We start from the raw sequence: 20248 nt of genomic DNA on the forward strand, positions 1-20248 counted from the left end.
AAGTCAATATCAAAATTTATTTTATCTTTCGTTAAATTATCTAAAATTTAATAGTTAGCAGTCATTTTGATTTTTACATTATACTACCTGTTCTACCTACGCAACTTTTGGGTTACATATAATACGCCTTAGACAAAATTAATGTTAGTATATTGTTGATATGTGTAGGGAAACTTTTCATTAAAAAAGGGATATTTTGTTTTAAATGAATTCAATATTGATAAAAATATTTAATATTGTTCGTATTATAATAATTGTTTTATGATACTTTATTAATTGAGAAAACATCTAATTTTAGTAATACAAATTAGTTATATAGAATTTAGTTTCTTTAGAACACTGTACCTATTTTAGAAAATTGAAATTTAACATTTTTTTCTGTTAATATAGAATATCTCTTAAAAGATTTTTGTAAGCTTAATTGACTCGGTATCTGATCTTATCCAGTCTCAGTTTACATTCAAAAGATATTTTTAACGTAAAAATTACTTGAAACGTTAGAATAAATTCATTTTTTAATAAATATTAAAGAACCCTTAATTTGATGTTTAAAAAATGTAATAAAAATATTTGACATCTAAAGAAAAATTAAAAAGTATTATTTTTTAATGGAATTTTTTTAAAAATCGGTAATGTTTATTTTAGCCATTTTTTTATTTATATCTTACTAAAATATACGCTTCACATATGATTATAAAAGCACATTTTTCACATGAAAAAACCTTTCAAGAAATGCAAAGGCGAGTAATCTGGATCTTCAAAATTAAATGAAAAGCATGCGAAGTAATGCTGTAAAAATGTCTACATGTATAGTACTAAACGTGAGGTAAGTCTCGCTGGGATATTTCTGATACATTCTACGATTTTCAAATAATTTTTTTTTAATTTTTGCGAAAATATATAATAATTTCACTTTGCTACAATAATCCATATTTAAGTAATTATTACGACTAAAATATTTTTTAAATATCGTGAAATTATCTGTCTAGACAATTTTGTTGTTTACAAAAAAAAATTCTGCTGTGTGAAAAAGAACACCATAGAATTGTTATGTGCAAAATAAAAGAAAAATATTAAATTATTAATGTATATAAGAATCGAATACCTTTTACTAAAGTCATTTTCTATTAAAAGTGCAATATTATAATATTATATATATATATATATATATGTTATATATATATATGTGTGTGTGTGTGTGTGTGTAATATTACCGTATATATATAAATAAATTGTTATAAATTACAATCTATATTTTTGTTTAAATACATTTTTCTATACATCTTATTAAAAATTTTATTTAAAACATGAAATTTTACGTGGTTGGCAGTCTCTTACAGGATTAAGTTTTTTACGTTTTTTTTCTTTTTATTCGAACAATGGGGTAGACAAATTAAGAGCATACTGTAAGTCGAAGGATACTTGACTTAATGATAATTTTATTTATACATAATCTTTCGTTTATAAATTATAATTATTCAAAACGCTATTAAAAATAATACTATTGGATCTATTTTTATAAAAAAGAATTATTATATCGTAAACCTTAAAAATGTATAAAATGTTTTACTTTACCATTTCCTAATAATATGAAAAAATATGACAGTAAAGTTTTAATACTTTCCTGGCATCGGTATTTATTCTTATATAGTGGAAAATTAATTATGCATGTAAATGAATTACCTAAAATATCTTTTTTTGGTGGTCGGGTATGAATTATGATGAAATTTTATTCTAATATTATTAGTAAAAGTTTATTATTTAAATTTTTAATATTATTAAAGTTTCAAATAAACCAAGAAAGTGTTGAAAAATTAAAAAAAAATCTATATATTTATACTTTGATCGGCTTCCCCAACCGTAATAATAAAAATATTTTGAAGGTACGTAACCCCCAAAGTTTTTATCTTTTTTTGGACCGCTTGCAATACTACTATACCTAAGAAGACATTAAAAAACAACGGTTAAAAAGTAATCAATAAATAAAAAGATGGATTTTTCCGATTTTGGGGAAGGGGGAGTTTTAAGACAATTATTTTTTTATAAAAGGTAAGATGAGCGTGCGCGCAGGTACTGAAATTAATAGAAAGTGGAGTTATATTAACAAAATAGAAAATTAACCCTAAAAGAATATTTATTTCGGTTCCTTGAGATATTGACCCCAAACAATCAAATTTTGACCAACAAAATGTCTCAAATACAAGACTCTCTCCACAAAATTTCATCAAAATCGGTCACTCAAGAGTTATTAAGCTTCAAACACGTCCACGCACGTACATATGTACAATACGTACGAAATTTAACCCCCCACTTTTTGTTTTTTAGGGTCACTGGATCATGAAACGTTGATAAATGCAAAAACCCCTTACCCTGTTTTTTGACTGATTACAATACTTACCTTCTTGCAGCAAATTTTTAGAGGTATGATGCCAGTAAAGTAAAAAAAAAAAAAACTAAATGGATCATTATTTTTATAGAAACAGTTTTTAATCCTTATTTCAGTGGAGCAGTATATCCCTGTTGTATTTAATTACTTTAATACGTTTTCAATAATCTTTTCATTGAACAAGAAATAAATATGTTGTATGTTTGATCTTCTGATTAAAAATATACCCATTGATGTATGTCTAATGCTTTTTTCTCTTTCAGTGAGTTTTGGTTGCGGTACTGTAAAGATAGCTTCGTAATGTGTAGTCGTTTCAGTATTTCAGTTGTTCTGTGAAGTTATACAGGTTAAAGCTACTGAAATATCGTATTTTTTTTATATATGACATTTTAATTTTTCGTTGGAATTTTTTTGCTGGAGTTTTCATGTACCGCGTATTACTCTGATGGGGATATGCTCTAATGTGAGTTTTTAGTGATTCGTAGCATTAACTTTTGATAGGAATCTTTTGAATTATCTTAATACCTCTGTGACTATATGTATTCTAAAAGTTGTATGCCGTAGATTCAAAAGTATTAAATATTACTTTGATTTTTTGCAATTTATTATTCGGTAATTTTTTTTAATATCCAATAACGGATTTTATAGCTGTCATTTTATCTTTTTTGTTTGTTTCATAAATGTACCTTCTAAGTAAATAGTTGTGCCGAGTAAAAATCAAAATGTTAGGTTGTGATGAATTATAGAAATTGTCCTTTAAAGTGGTTTCATTATAATTCTTAACAATTGAATCACGCATAGATCAGGCATAGATTTTCACTTCCTTGTACGAAGTAAAGCAAATATTGTGATCGCGAAAAATTTCGGTTTTCAGCTTTCAATGAAAATATCAATTTTGACCATTCCTGAATCCATTTTGACTAGTTTCGTCGTGACATCTGTACGTACGTATGTATCTCGCATAATTAAAAAACAATTAGCCGAAGAATGTTGAAATTTTGGATTTAGGACGGTTGTAACAACAAGTTGTGTACCTCCCTTTTTGATCGCAATCGACTGAAACAAAAGTGTTCGTAAAAGCTCAAAAAACCAAAAAAAATTGTTATTTTTAGACTTTTTCTTAACTTCAGTAATAAGCCTTCATTGACAGCTTTTCAACGATATAAAGCGGTACTTATTTTCATTGGTTCCAAAGTTATAGCCAAATAAAATTTTTATTAATTAAATATTTGAATCTTACAAGGGGAAGGCATATCAGTTCAAATCCGACTTCATCTCTTTTTTTAACTTTTTTTAAAATTAAATATATTGATTTTTAATAATTAGTATGCTCTAATTGTAAAAACGTTTTACAATAAATAAAAATCCAATAATAACAATAAAAAAAAATATCAGAAGTTAATAATGAAATAAAATTTTATGTACTTTTCTTAAAAAAAAAAAAAAAAAAAAAAAATGTGTATATGTAATTTAATTGGCGTACAAGGAAGTCATGTAATGTCCATATCAGATTTTTGTTTTATGTTTAACTTGAGTATTAGTTATTTCTTATCAGTCGGGTTTGAAATTTTTTTATAATAATGTTATTAGAAAATAAATAAGGGCTTCAAGGTAAATGTATATACATTATAATTTATTTAATTATTATACTGTTGAAAGGGGTAAAACTTTATATCTATATTGCAAAGAATTGCAGCTAGTCGTTTTTAAATGTGTCTGTACTTGATAAATGTAACTTTTACGATTACATTTGTATCTTAAATATTTAATGAGTTATCTACTTTAAATAAAAACATTAAAAATTTTCATAAACACAAAATTAATATTATTTCATATTTACTTCCTGTGAGCTATAAACACGAATGACTTTTATTGAACAGTCAGTGTCATATATATATATATAATTACTTTAGTTTGCGTGTAGAATGTTCAGATGTAAGAATAAGCAATTAAAAAACGTTAGGTTAGTCCAGAAATAACTTATGGTTTTTGTATGTATCTTATAAAAATAAAGAAGTATAATTTTGTTGTAGTTTGTTTTATTCTATGATAAAATAATTAAACGAAAGTAATAAGATCCCCCATAAAGGCACTCAAATTTAAATGATATGGTACCCAATTTTCACTTTGGTCCTTGTTGTTTAATGCTTACGACTGCTAATGGTTAATAGCATGTAATAAACAGTCAGAATCTTTTTATTATACATTATTTGTAAAGTAATAAAATCTTCTTGGTGAAACTTATTCTATATCGATCTATATTATGAATAAATAAAAGAAATTAACTGTGAAAATGATAATCATATTATCATTATATTAAAAAAATTGGATTGAACTACTAAATTCATTAAATGCATAAATAAAATCATTCTTTCAGATCACGTCAGGAACTGCTTTATTCGCTACTTCATAGGTAAAAAATAACTACCTGAATGGATGAAGGGAACTTTATTACGTAAATAAGTTATTAAAAAAAACTCTCTAAATTTATAAAATTTCTTTCTATGTCTAATACGTTTTTTAAACCATCAAAACTTAACATTTTGTTGGGAAATTTACGATCACCCATCATACAGTCCGAACTTAACTACTTTTGATTACCATTTGTTAGGGAAACTTTTTGGCGGTAAGCAATTTGCGGGTGACGATGAACTTAAAAATGGTGTTAATTAGTGACTAAATGGACTGGCGGCAAAAGAATACAATGAGGAATACTGAAGCTAGTGTATCGCCACGATAAATGTCTTAATTCATGTGGCGATTATATAGAGAAGTAGTATAAGTTACGAAGTTTAACAGAAATAAAAAATATTTATAAAGTTTTCAGAATAAATCTTTTTATAACGCCTTATACAACAACAATTTGTAATTTAAAGACAACACGGACCTCCTTCCTAGTAACCAGTTCAACCGCTTTACCTTGATATTTAGTTGCTTTCTCTTTTCTCTCGCGTTTTTTTTTTTTTTTTATATTTCCAAGTTACGCGACGGTCCAAATGAACGACCTAACTTGAACGGCCAAGTTAGGTGGCGGTTCTAGGCAACGAAGGTTATCCGAATAAGGGATGTGTACTCCATTTAGACAGACTCGTGAACAGACTTCCCTCCTCATTGCAAACGTCACATGACTTGACTTTGCTGTGTTAACCTTCCGTTTACCTAGTCTTCTATTTAGCTAGCCATTCACTGAGAAACTCTAACTTAGACTGCAGTTTCTCCGATGTTACTGTTGTTTAACGTCAACCGCCATAATCGTAGTGTCATCAGCAAAGGACGAGTGTTATTTTCTGTGCAGGAAGATCAGCAGAATAGGTTGAATACAAAACCGAGCTCAAGACCTGAACCCTGCTGAATCCCATATTTCGTATCAAAAAATCCTGATAATACTTGGCCGTATTTAACATGTGAAACCGTTCATCAAGGTAGGCTCAACTTAAGTTTGTACAACAGACCAGGAAACCCTACCTTATTGAAAACCTGTTGGATATCCAGAAATACCGCTGCGCAGTATTACTTCTTTTCTAAACAACCGAGATGAAACTAATTCTATGAATTTCTTCAATGGTGGGTTGCCCATTCCGAAAACCAAATTGCTGGTCGGCAATAACATTCCTTTCTACTAAAATAGGTCTGATTCGTCCAATGAAGAGCTTCTCAAAGATCTTAGAGAGATTTAGCGAAAGGCTTATAAGTCTGTAGGACGATACATCTTTTCTAAAGATTTGCCTGGTTTTGTGACCATCATTATTTGTGGCACTTCCCATTCCGATGGGAAATACGTGGTCCGAAGGATGCCATTGAAGAGCGTTTTATGTATCTGATAACCCTTAATGGTAACATAAACAGCATTTTATGAGTTCTTAAGTCAAACCCAGAAACCTTGTTTTAGCCTCCTACTTTCCCGATCGTTTTCCATATTTTTGCACATGTGAAACCCGGTAAAGGTTGAAATATAGGATTCGGGTTATCCGAGAAGTCATATATTTCTCCATCATCTGTTCTCTTCGTTTAAATCATTGAAAAATCTTGGTTAGGTGTTCAGAAAATAGTTCTGACTATCACTTCGAGTTCATAGAGTCGGTGTCCTTAAAGATGGAAATGAGAGCGGAGGCTGAAGAAGTCTTCACAACCTTCCACAACGAATCTCTACCTGAAGGGGAAAGACTTTCCAAGTAGTGATTGAACGTCTTATTCTTGATAGTGACTGACATGATTGATAAGACGCTATCCAAAGTGAAATATTCATTCTCAAGAAAAAATTACATTCCATGCCGTCCTAATTAAAAGAAAGTCTGGAATGGAGTGCTTTTTTCTTTATCTCTTCTATTGCCTTTAATTATCTATTTTATAATAGTGTGCATTCTATTGCCTTCTTCATCGATCCAAATTTATTATGTGCATTATCATGTCAAGTATGCCGAAATGTAGTAGATATCTGGTTCTATAACATAGTTACTCTGTTAAAACCCTGGCAGTTCATATGCGTCAGATGTATTAGAAAGATCACTAAGAAGATTGCATGCAAGACAGATTAGTACATACTCTTCTGTTTTGAAACAATTGACTAACGCATTTTATGAACTCAATCTGGTTATCAATATTTACCGTCTAAAATTTAGTATTACACACAGATTGACAAACATTTTATCGATCAAAACTTCCCTATTGATGACTTTTTTTGTAGTAACCATTTGTCGTTGATTATAACTGAAAATTAGGTATAAACGCAAAGATTTTATGTATATTAGAAAAAATTATTTTTTCAATAAATTAATTAAACAAATAATCATAAAATAAAAGGTCCAATCCAACAGAGTTGGTGCTTGGACCTTGCTGTAAAAGTTACAACAGCATGTTTTTAGAGAATTTTTTGTTATAAATGAAACGAATTGCTTATCAATTGTTATGATACAAAAATATCTTATCATTATCCGGAAAGGATAATTTTATTAAAATTTAGATAATTTTTAATCCGAAAGCTATTTATATTTATTTTATTTCATTCCTAGATCGTTGTATAAAACATACGAATGAAAAAATTATTCTATGACTGCCATTTTTCGGTTTTGTATAATTATTAAATATTTAATTTTAATTTTACATTGTTGTTTTTCTTCACAAACAAAACCCATAAAAATGCCGATTGTAATACATGAAACATAACAAAGTAATTTTTATTAAGAGTGTTTGTTTTGTGTATGAGAGTTCTATATACACAGGAATTATAATTATTTATATACGATTATAATATTTTTTTTATTTTTTTATTACGGAAATGTAGAATTTATGAAAAATAAATAAATACTTAACTGATTATAATTTATTTTTTAAAAAAACCTCGTTATTTACTCCAGTCGTTATATAATGAATTTGTATATAAAACTCCATTTATGTAACCTTTTTTGATACTATATTTCACGCTTTTTTTATTTTTTTAATTTTTTAATGATTGGTGTCGAGTAGAACTTTACGGCACTTATCAGTAGTTTATCGTTCACTTCAACCTAATGTGTCAGTTGTTATCAATTTTAATTTTTTAATTAAAAAAATAATAACAACAGTATTAATAAATAAAGCGTAAACACGTTTCAAAACCAATCTTTGTCCAACAGGTCAGTGGTCAAAATTAAGATCTTATATATATAAATATTAATTTTATAACAGCAGTAGTAGTAATAATAATATGAAACATCTTGATGAAACATAATAACAATAGAATCATTTCATAAATCTAATTATAATCTTTTATAAATCATAATGGACTTAATAATAATAATAATAATAAATATTTATTTACCCGGTTAAAAAATTACCTGTAATGAAGAAAAAATATTGTTGCAAGTCAAAAATAGAAACAAACCAAAAAATTACCCTTATCAAAATGGGTAGAATAATAAACGCTTAAGTTGAATATGTATTTCGTAATACGCACCAAACAGTCGTTTGTGGAATATTAGAGTCACGTGACGAACGTCAAGTTGATTTTTTTGGACTACCTGCGAAGCTTTCTCTGAGTTGTTGCACAGCAGCTTCAGAATTGCACAGGCGTTGCCCTGATTTTGTGTATTTAACAGAACAACCTGCCTCAACGAAGGTTTGGTGCCAAGAGCAAATTGTACGCCTACTAGGAGGCCCCCTACCGTACTCTTTACGAAAATTACGTGTTAACTTCAGTTGCTGACTGCAAATCGTGAAACCAAAACACATAGCGAGCACGTCCCTCATCAATAAATGTATTCATTTTTAATAATACTAGGTGACAGCTCTGGTGGCCGAATTCGGTACTAATGAACTATGCGAGTTAAAACTTGGTGTGTTTTGCTATGAAATGTGACCTTAACCGAATCTGTAAATAATCTGAATAAATTTATTTCACGCTTTTAAAGTCGTGAAATCCTTTTAGTATTATACGTTATGTTAAAACTTAAAAGTAGACAAAAAATTGACTTGTCCCAAAATTTGCGTTTCGGGATTGATTCTTTTAAATTTATTTAAAATCCAAACTCTTAATTTTTATTATTTTCATTCTAAAAGAGGATTGAGTAGAGAAAAATTTATTTTACAGAAATTTCAGAAAAGACATCTGAACGATTTTGAAGGTTATAAAACTTTTTTTTTAGGAAATTTTATGAATTTTCTTTTAATTCTAACTTCATTTTATTACTTATTCTCAGATAAAAATTTTTTGCCAAACATACAAAAAAACTTTAAATTAACCAAATGTATGGTACCCTTCTCTTTTTCCTGTTTAGCCTCCGGAACAGCGTAAGGTATTACGTCAGAGGATGAATGAGGATATGTATGAGTGTAAGTGAAGTTTAGTCTTGTACAGTCTCAGGTCGATTATTCCTCAGATTTATGGTTAATTGGTTAACTCAACCACCAAAGAACACCGTTAATGACAATCTAGTAATCAAATTCGTATAAAAGTACTGACTTTACTAGGATTTGAACCTCAGAACTCTCGACTTTGAAATCAGCTGATTTACGATAACGAGTTAACCATAAAACCAGTCCGGTGGGCTTAATTTGTGGTACCTGTTTCATTTTTTTTTTATCAACAGATAAAAAATGAAATTCTGCTATGGATGAAGAACAATTTTAAAATATAAAGAAAACATGATCAAATTTTAATATTTTTAAGTGACTATTTGAAAAAAAAAACCATATACGAAAGCTTTACTTATTTTTATAACTTATTTAAAAAAAATGAAATAACCAGTTGATGTTTTAACGGGTAGAAGATTTCTTTTATGAATTCTTTAGTGAGAATGCATGCTACATACTATTCGGTTATAGAATAACGTTAAGAATCTGTTGAGATTTCATAATAAAGTTTCATAATTGAAGTTAAAGTAACGAGCTTTATTAATTATATTTTCGTCTTCTTAAATTATAAAACATTTTTCAATTAAAAAAATAATTGTTTAATTAATTATAATTGTCAGGAAATAATGGATTAATTTTTCTTTTCTGTTTCTGCTTCACAAAATTACTGAAAAAAAATTTAGGATAATGGATACAAAGGTAATTTGGATAATTCCATATCGAAGGTTGTATTTAATGAAAATTTATTGTTAAGTGAATTTTTAAATTCACAAAAAAACAATATTATTTTATGTACTATAAAAAGAATTCTCTTAAAACAGCTTTGAAGACTAGTAAAAAACTTGAATTTTATAAAATGTAAACTTTCAAAATGTCACTTGACTTTATTAGTAATGTAAAAATACAGTTTTTAAAATAATACATTTTCAAATACATACTGAGCTACGATAAAAAGATTTAATTTTTTTAAAAAGCAATATTTCCAAATAAAACGTATAGATCAGAAAAGTAAATTACCAGTATGATCACTGGGGGAATGGGTTACATTTTAAATTGTCTGCAAGTGCATGAAGGAGAATTTAGCAAGGTAGTAACCAATTATTTTTAACGTTTTACACAGTTTATGAATAATTTTATTGAATAAAACCATGAAAGTCTTGTTGCAAACGAATATATCTTGTTCCTAGTACTGGACTTTGTACTTAAAATTTAGTGTTTGTGTAAAATTTTGGGAACGTATTAGTTTTTAAATCGATAAAAATTTTCTTTAACAAACATTATCACACTAAAATATTTTTTCTTGTGAAAGTTTTTTTTAAATTTAATTGAAATTTACATTAATTTAAGATGTGTTTTTAAATTATTCTAAATTATACCCTGTATTATAAATATTTAATTTATTAAGAGCCAATTTTTAAAACAACAATTCAGTATGTAAGCACAATATACTTTACAAAAAACTTGACTTCTGTGATTTTTAACATAATATAAGAATTCATTCTAAACTATTTTGCATATAATAAATATAAATGACTGAAATATGTCTGTTATTTTAAAGCAACAGGTGATTAAAAACTTTTCAAATTTATTTGGTCCAAAGCCAAAGTTTCAAAAAAAAAACTTAAGAAATCCATAACATGTTAAAACATTTTCTAACCTAGTCTTTATATGTCATTTAAATATATGGTGAACTTGTTGACAGCTAACAACTGCTTGAAAAATTAAATGGCCGCATTCCAAGATCAACATTCATTGCACTGTTTACTGTAAACTACTCAAAAGAAAAAAAATCATAAAAAAAATACTTTCCCGTAACGACATTTTTTAACTTACTTTTATTTAACATTTAAAAAAAAAATATTTTACTAAAATAATTATTTATTTATTTCTAAAGATATTACATAAATATTTGTTACGTACCGTATCATAGTACTTAAGATAAAATTAATGTATGAGATATAATTAAATCAGGTGGTCCTGTAAGTTGAAATTTTTTGCATGAATTACGTAGGTAATAAAGTGTAAATTATTTATTTAAAACAAATAAAAGCATCTTTGGTTGGTGATAAATACGTGTATTTAAAGCTACTGTAATATTTTTTTAGTCCAAGGTGCAGTCTTAAATTTAAATGTTACACTTATTTTCAATTGTATTTCGCTAGAAATATTACAGATTTGTTTCTATTTCTTAGTTATTTTTGACAAAACTCAATAAACATCGTGGTTTCTAAGCGATATGTTTTCGTTTGAACAAAATCAACTTAGCTACTATAACTGATGCAAAAGTAGCATATACTCAAGTTTCAAAACCGATTAAAAGAGGAAGACAATGTAACAATTTAAAGTTCGAACCTGGATTGCAGGGTCAGGTTGTATGACCTTGTTTTTGGCGAATCTTTGATAGAAAGTGTAAAATTCCTATCTCCTATCTCTTTTTCTGATTAAGATTAATACGTATGATTGATTAGCCGATACAAATTAAATTCAAATTGATTGAAAAATAAGATTAAAAATTTTAACAAGGTAAAATGAATTTTTACATATTGGCAAAGCTGAAAATTAAGAAAATAATCAAAACAATTGATTGAAAAAATTAAACGTTTTGATTTTTAATTAAGAAAATTTTACGCACGATTGCTTCAAAAAATATCATTAAAAATATTTCATTAGCCTATTTTTATTGATGTTATGATATGCCTAATACAATTGACGTCAATAACCTGTAACATGTTACATGGGTCTTAAGAAAAAAAATAATAGACATATGAAGGAATTAAAATAATAAAATAAATAATCGTTATTTATGATGTACTCAAACTGTTAATATGAAATGAAAAATATTAAAAAAATAGCTATGTAACTATGAAAACTTATTAAGAACATAGAAAACAAATCCGAGTGTTTTTTTTAATTTTTTTTTTTTTTTTGCTTTCGTCGTATATTCTGAGCACAAATAATTTGCTAAAATAATTAACTTTACAAATTAATTTTTATTTGCAAATACATCTTTTTTTTATAAATTTGCACCTTATAAATTTATTAACTTCAGGTATTTTGAATATTTATTTACAATATATTTTCTCTTTTTTATTGTACTGCGTAACAATAGAAATCGAGTTCATCAGCTAATCATTTCAAACATAACGTTGACAATTATTGGATAGTCCCATTAAAATAATTCATAGCTCAATTTACACCGATATCAGAGGAACTAAAATTTAATTAAAAATTACTGTACAACAGAATTTGAGTAATCTGAACTAATTAATAGTGATCGGATTACAGAAAAATTCGCTTTATCGAGTGGAAATATTGTAGGATCAAAAATTAAGAATTACAACGCATATAAATTAAACATTTTTCACTAAAACGTTTGCTTATTAATGCCACAATATTGAATATTTATTACTTAGCTTTTAAACTCTGGCAAAATAAAATATCAGAAAACTTTTTAGCATTTTAAGAAAAAATTTACTGCATGAATAATTGTGGAAACAGATATATGAATTATTTTATTAAATAAACCCATAAAACGCTTAAATATCTCTTAATACTGGTGAAATAAATTATTTTTTGATAACTCCAAAAGTTTTTCTTCTTTTTTTTATCGGTTAATAATAAGTTTTAAAGCTTCCTTTCGTTTTGTTTCATCCAGCAATATTAACTGCCCACTGAACACACGTGCTGAAGCTTTTTAACCACATCATTAAAGTTTCTTCGTTGAATTTGTTCGTTCTCTTCTTTATTTTTTTCATTTTTATTAACGAAATTTTGTCTAATCCTAGTCGTAATTTACTGATGATTTTTTTGTTTGATTTAATTTTGTTACGAGTTTATTGCAAAGTGTTTGTACAGTTTGTTACGAGTTCGTTATTTATTTCAAGTTTAAAATGTACATGCTTTTTATCATTTTTTCATATTCTGAATTATCATTTACATGTTTATGTTTATTTTCTCCAATCATAGAAAATTTTCATGATTCTCAAATGTGACGTTTGTCGGATAGAGGAAGAGAAATATTCACAAATTTAAAAAAAATTTAAAGATCCTATTAATAATGTATTCTGATTATTTCAACATAGAAGCTTACATGGAAATATGGAAGAATATCTTTTACTATATAAAAAATATCATACCCTACCAGGATTCAAACCCAAGCTCTTCCAGAAAAAAGGTTGTATTTTAATATATTATATTAAAACTGTGAGCATTTTCAAATAAAATGTATTTTTTATTTTTTGTTTCAATAAGTGTACTTTTTTTTAATCAAATCATTTTTTATTTAAAAAAAAGGTTATTTTTATAAAAATGCTGATGAAAATCCATAAAAATTTACCGTTCTCATGAATTTAAAACTGCACTGTTTTTTCGGATACCGATTAATTAAAAGTATTTAATTCGGATTATCAGGACAGGTAGTACTTTAAATTATACATTAATCATCTCGAAAATAATAAATATTTGTTATAACCGGATGTTGTATCACTAAATTGGAGAATAGCACAAAAAGAAAGCTTTTTCATGTTACAAACAAAAAATAAAAAAATATCGAAGTAAAATCAAAAAAATCAAAAAGGAATTTAAATGTGATTAATTTTAGAAAAATAAGTAAAAACTGAACCTGTAATTCCAGTGATACAGAATTCTCTTCGAGCAGAACGATAAATGGATACAATTGAGAACTTAACAGAAATGATCATTTGATAAACTCTACCAAACGAGGGGGTAAAGTAAATTGTAATGAAATTTGCTTATTAGAAAATAAAAAACAATTCAAAAAGTAACTTATTACACCGAAGAGACAAATAGATTTTTTTTTTTTTTTAGAATGAAAGGAAAAATCCTGAAATAAATATCCTTTAGAGATAAAATATTTTAAGCAGTCAGTGATTAACCCCCATATGACAAAAAAGATGATGAATAGAATGTATGAAGTATTCAGGACGATTAGATTAAAGATAGATAAATAGATAGATAAATGGAATGATAGAGAGAGAGAGAGAAATAAAGAAAGAAAGAGGTAATAATAAAATCTGTTGGTTTAAAATTTCAAAATGGAAAGTTATTAAGAAAAAAATATTTTTAACTGTGTGAGCCTTTTTTGGTAGAACGAATACATGATTTGAAATTTTAGTGCAATCATTTTTTAAGTATAGAAATTTTAAATAAAAAAAATACCAAAACAAATCAGTATTTTTCTTTTAGTGTAATCAATACTTAACTTCGTAAACCGGTAAACAGCAAAAAGAAGCACCTAATGTAACCAACGTATAAAATCACGTACTTTTCTGTTTGACGGGTGACTACACCTGGGCGCGTTTCTGCACGCCGCTGTGGTTTTACCTTTCATTGTCTACTATCTGATTTTTTTATATTTATTTTTTTAACAACTTGTTCAGTTTGTTTTTCTCGGTCTGAACACTTGGTTCTGAGCCGGGCACGTTCCTTGCGGTCGACCGTAAAGCCGCACTAGACAAGTGATCTTTGGTTTTCATTTTCTAATACTTTCTTATGTAAAAGTAGTTTAGTTTAAATATCTTATCTTAACCGCTGTTTTATATTTTTATAAATACTCTTAAATTACTAAATATGATTTTTAAATTTACTTTAAAAAATCCTCGTAGAATTCGTCCATTATTTGGGTTAAAAAAGAACAGTATTAAATTTAATAGTAAAAAATACAGTATAGAATGTTAACTAAACATTTAAAAAAAGCGTAATTTTTAATAAAAATAAATCGTTGCAACGAAGCATATTCAGAAAAACAAAAATCTTTTTTTTTCATGCACGAGAGATGAATTCCTCTTACGTCTATAAAAATATAAATTATACTTCGAAAAATTAAGTATTAAATATTCGTAATTATTTAAAAATCAATTAATTAATTAACAAGTGAGAAGAGAAAAAAATGGAAACGTATGTTTCTAAAGCGGTATTTTTTTGTTTATATAATACAGACTTTGCAAAGGATAAATACTGGTTTTGTTAGACGTTGATGGCCTGTGATAAAAAAATCAGTTTAAAGAAGTTAAGGAAGACGTGGAAAAGGAAAATATCAAAATGAAGATTTATGAAATAGGAGTGACGATAGAGATATGATAGAAAGAATAAAGGAATAAAGGACAGGTCGAAGAGAAAACATCAAATCTAAATTTAAATTGAGTGAAAGAAGAAAGAAATCCCATGAATTTAGAATGAAAAAATACTGAGAAGGAAGGAGAAAGAAACATCAGAGGAAAAAATCGTAATTGCAACCTTATCTTTCTTTATATTCTATGAAACTAGAACGAATTAAAAAAAATCAATCTAATAAAAAAGCACGGTGCGTTGGTTTGTTTTCTGTATATGCTCACATTCTTATTTTGAACGAACAGCGCGAACTATTCATTCGTTCGAACGATTTATACTTCTTGATACGAACGATTTATCTAAAATTATATTTGTGTTTTAGGGATAAAAAATAAAAACATTGGGGTTAGAGCTGTGTTATAAAATCACAATTTAAGAAGCGGCTAAAAATGTTCAGGATTTTGAAGTTTTTCGTTGGAAAATTTTCTGGTGCTAAATTCATGAACGTCATTTAGTTACAATCGGCAAAAACATTTAACAGAATCGTGTGTAATGAAACATGAACAGCGTAACATTTCCGCGGCGGGCTTCAGGCCCGATTTTTTTCTAGTAGAAATAAATACTTAATGGATTTTATTAATAGGAGAAAAATAATATTAAAAAATAGATAAAATTCTGTGAAGTATAATAAAATACTTTAAAAAAGTGGTAGGCTAAATAATAAAAATCTGTATTTTAAAAATCTAAAAAGGTTGTTATTTAGAAAGTAATATTACAAAGGATGATTTACTAAGAGAAAAAAAATAATAAAAAAGAAAGAAAAGCCTGTATGCTTTAAAAAAAATACTATTTTACTAAAAAATTAGGAATAAGAGAAAAATTTTAAACAAAATATATATTTGAATGTAGTTTAACACAGTGTTGGCAGGAAAAAATGACAGTAGAATAATAAGAAAGATCAGGGAAAGAAGCTTTTAGAAAGTGGCACATTAGAAGAATTTTGCTAATTAGGATGGCTAATAAAGTTTTACATTAATATATTTTTTAATCGATTCGCAAAAAGAGAAGGGTGTGATACATAGATTTCTATTAAAGAGAATACTCAATGTTTGATAACGCATTAAAGCATCTAAGTTAAGTAAATTTTCTAATGTTAATATTAACGATAACGCACAATATAAAGGGATGAAATATATCCTTATATATGGGTAGTACGATTTATCAAAATATTCATACAAAACGTATTAAAATAAATCAAACCGGTATCATTATTATATAAAACAAATTTATATCTTTAAGTACAAATTAAGAACTTAGCATTTATTGACAAAAATCTGCTTTTAACCAAACATTTCAGGATTTGTCTGTTTGAGTGTTTGTGGTGCAGAAAAAATCCGTAATTTCTTAATTTCTAGCTCTTAGATTAAACTACGTATGTGTAAAGATATTTTGTAAAATTATGTTTTAAAATGGTGTCTTATGTCTTCTTTAGGTAGTAATGAAAGACGTGTGGGAAGTGGGAGGGAAAGGATTCGTCGATATGCCATCGTAATATCAAAAAATCTCGTCTGTCATTAAATTCTGACTAGACATACTCCAGTTATCATGCCCATTTCTAGTCAGTTTATTACCGGCTTTTCTTTAGACTACTTTACACTAATTAACTTATTAAATTTTTAGATTATCTTTAAGGCTGTCTTTTCTTTTTGATATTTTCCAATTGCTGTACAGTATCTTGGATTTCTTTGTAAATAATTTTCGAAAAAAAATATTTTTATCACCTTCCTATCGGAAAACGAAACAAGCTATTTCTAAAAAGTAAAATTAAAAATATCAAACTCGGGGATGTAATGGAAGTACCTCCTCAATAATGATGAACCGATTAGATGTCCGTTAGTCCTGGAAATAATTCTTAAGGTATTTCAATTATAGAAACAATTTTTGACTGAATAAAACTTTTACGATCAATTTATTGAGAATTTTATATTTTAAATCAGTTTCATCGCACAGCAAAATTTATTTAAATCTATACAAATTGTGAGGTCTGTTGTTTGCAAAAAAAAAAATAATTTATCATTTAAATTAGGTACATCCAAAGTTAATACATCTAAAATCATAATCTACTAATATTTGTTTATTTATTTGTTATGCATTAGAATGCTTAGGCAAATAAATTTCTTAGAGTAACTGTAACTAATTAAAATAACCTTTCATAACAAATACTGAAAACGGAATAACTACAACAACAATGTAGTAAAAAATAGTAGTATTTAAACAAAGTTTCTGTATTTTAATATATTTTATCTATTTCCTTTGCAGTAAAAGTAATATGTAATAATATTATTCTGATACTGTTCACTGTATAACCGACTTATTTTGTAATAGATTTTAAATCACAATAACCTCTAAGTTAATTTAGGGTGGAACAGCATAAGGGTTAGTGATGCGCTTATGTATAGATTGTCAACACCAATGTTTCTGATATTTTTTATTGACCCGGTTACCCTCTTTATATATATAAATGTATATACAAATGCACAAGTTTGTGATAGGTTCTATCTTTTTTCTCTTTTCTTTCCTGTTTAGCCTCCGGTAACTACCGTTTAGATAATACTTCAGAGGATGAATGAGGATGATATGTATGAGTGTAAATGAAGTGTAGTCTTGTACATTCTCAGTTCGACCATACCTGAGATGTGTGGTTAATTGAAACCCAACCACCAAAGAATACCGGTATCCACGATCTAGTATTCAAATCCGTGTAAAAATAACTGGCCTTACTAGGACTTGAACGCTGTAACTCTCGACTTTCCAAATCAGCTGATTTGGGAAGACGCGTTAACCACTAGACCAACCCGATGGGTGTGTGATAGGTTATATCTGTCTATTTGCAACATCACGCGTGAGAACCAACCAACCGATTGGTTTTTTAAATTTTCAGGATATATTTGAGTTATTCTAGGAAAGGTTTTAAGCTGTAGATTGAGTCCCTAGCCCCATTGGGGATGAAGTTGTAATGCTTTCCTCCTTAAAGGTCTGTGTATTATTATATCGGTCAATACTATTCTGTCTTTTGGGTGCTTAATTTTATCTTTTGTTTATTTTTTTTTTCTAGTTCATTGTTGAGTAGTTGTTTAAATGCGGTGCTGTTGACCACTGTTGTCCTAACTGTGAGAAATACTAACGACCACAATTTTAATTAATCTTGTATCCTAAGTATTTTACGACAAAATTTTATATATATATAAAATTATACGGGTAATAAAACATAACAGTTATTACGAAGAGGTGATCTAAAATCATACTTAAATTGAACATTTAAAATTATTTAGTAAAATCATAATAAAATATTAAAACCACAAGTAATTTAAAGAACAAGGCTGCAGCCCGTAAATTAAGTTTTTAAGTACGATTTTAATACTTTTTAAACTATTAAAATAGTTATACATTTTTATAGACAAGTTGTTAAACGTTGTGTATGCAAAATGATTAGAGCAAATCACGCGACAATAAAATATAAATTAATTTAATATTCTATTTTTAAAGCTTCTACTGCCAGTTCCGGTCTATGGAATCCGAATAGAAACTATACGGTTACTTTCAGTTCCGTTTTTTACACGTCAAATTTATTCTTTAACCGACGCGATCGTATAATTTATCAAGTAAAAATTATTTGTACCGACAGAGTTTTTGCAGTAAAATTGTTTATAATTATTTAAATTGCTGGATATTTTTGAAAAAAAAAATAACTATTCAAAATAAACTCACCTAAATTAGCGGTCATAGTCTCTAAATCCTTTGGTTTCCTTTTCCGAGGTCGTCCTTTCTGTCTCGGCGTGGGAGCACCATTAAAAAAGGAATTATTGACCTTTACAGGATCAGGGACAGAAGGTGAAGGGTGAGGAGCTCCCAGACGAGGGTGATAATGTAAATCAGGACCGGGAGATGGATAGGGTCCGGACGAAGCGGGTCGTGGCGGTAGTTCTTGATAATGTAAACGACAAAATACTGCTCCGTCACGCATACCGAAGTGATCACCCTTTGTAAGTACGGTTGAACAAACCGCGCATGAGAAACAGTGAACATGGAATACATAGTCGCACGCTCTCATTACCAATTCTGATGATAAAATAGCCGCTTGACAACGACCGCACCTCTTCATTCCAAATAACCTGCAAAAAAACAAAAAATTAATTTGTAGTAAAAATTATCGTTACAAATTTAGAACAAAATGCTTTTAATCTGCACGCTTTTTAAAATGCATATTTTATAAACAGATAAATTGTAAATATTAGAACTCTTAAATATAAATTATTTTTTTAAATAATTTTTATATCGTTTAATTCTTGAGAAAAACTATCTATTAAAAAAAAAAAACATATATAAAAAATAAAATAAAATTTAGTAATTAGATTTGTTGTATGAAAAATGTTCCTTTCGATTTTTAATTGTTACCTGGGTATTCGCCTAATCACATTAGATGTCAGAATATGTTTTGAAAGAGAAAAATCTCTTTCCACGTAAATAGAAACAATATTTAACAGTGAAAATTTTCAGTATAAATGAAATTATATATCGATTAATCTAGCCAATTCTTATTTATGGAGTTAAACAAATAAATCCTCAATTGTATATCAGGCATAGATTATCTAATTCCTTTGGGATCATCACAGATCATCTAATTACTCTTTTTCTCTGAGAGTATTCAATTTAAAAAAAAGAAGAAATCAGCATCGATGATCAAGTGAAACTATCAATCGTTGGGCTTAATATTATCTGATCTACAGAAAAGTAAGTCTGAGTCATCATTAAAAAAGGCATACAGCATCAATCCTTAATTTCCATATTGCGCCTAGCATGTTATGTTTATTATTATTAAGAATATGTCTTTTTCTTTGACGTAACGTGACTGTTGTACAAAGGTTACTTATAATTGTTCGGTTATTATTGTATTTAAATTACACA

The 20248-nt window shown here is 27.5% G+C and overlaps 1 protein-coding gene across 2 annotated transcripts in view; it reads right to left on the minus strand.

The window, feature by feature from the left end:
* The window catches only part of LOC142328866 (protein apterous-like), a 330108-nt gene that overhangs the window by 56075 nt on the left and 253785 nt on the right, over positions 1-20248 (minus strand). For both annotated transcript variants that reach the window (XM_075372993.1, XM_075372992.1), the window contains exon 4: positions 19052-19455. In XM_075372993.1, coding sequence (XP_075229108.1) covers positions 19052-19455 — 404 coding nt within the window. The remainder of the gene's footprint in view (positions 1-19051; positions 19456-20248) is intronic.

Source organism: Lycorma delicatula, chromosome 8 (assembly GCF_047948215.1).
Source record: "Lycorma delicatula isolate Av1 chromosome 8, ASM4794821v1, whole genome shotgun sequence".
NCBI classification, from domain to species: Eukaryota; Metazoa; Arthropoda; class Insecta; order Hemiptera; family Fulgoridae; genus Lycorma; species Lycorma delicatula.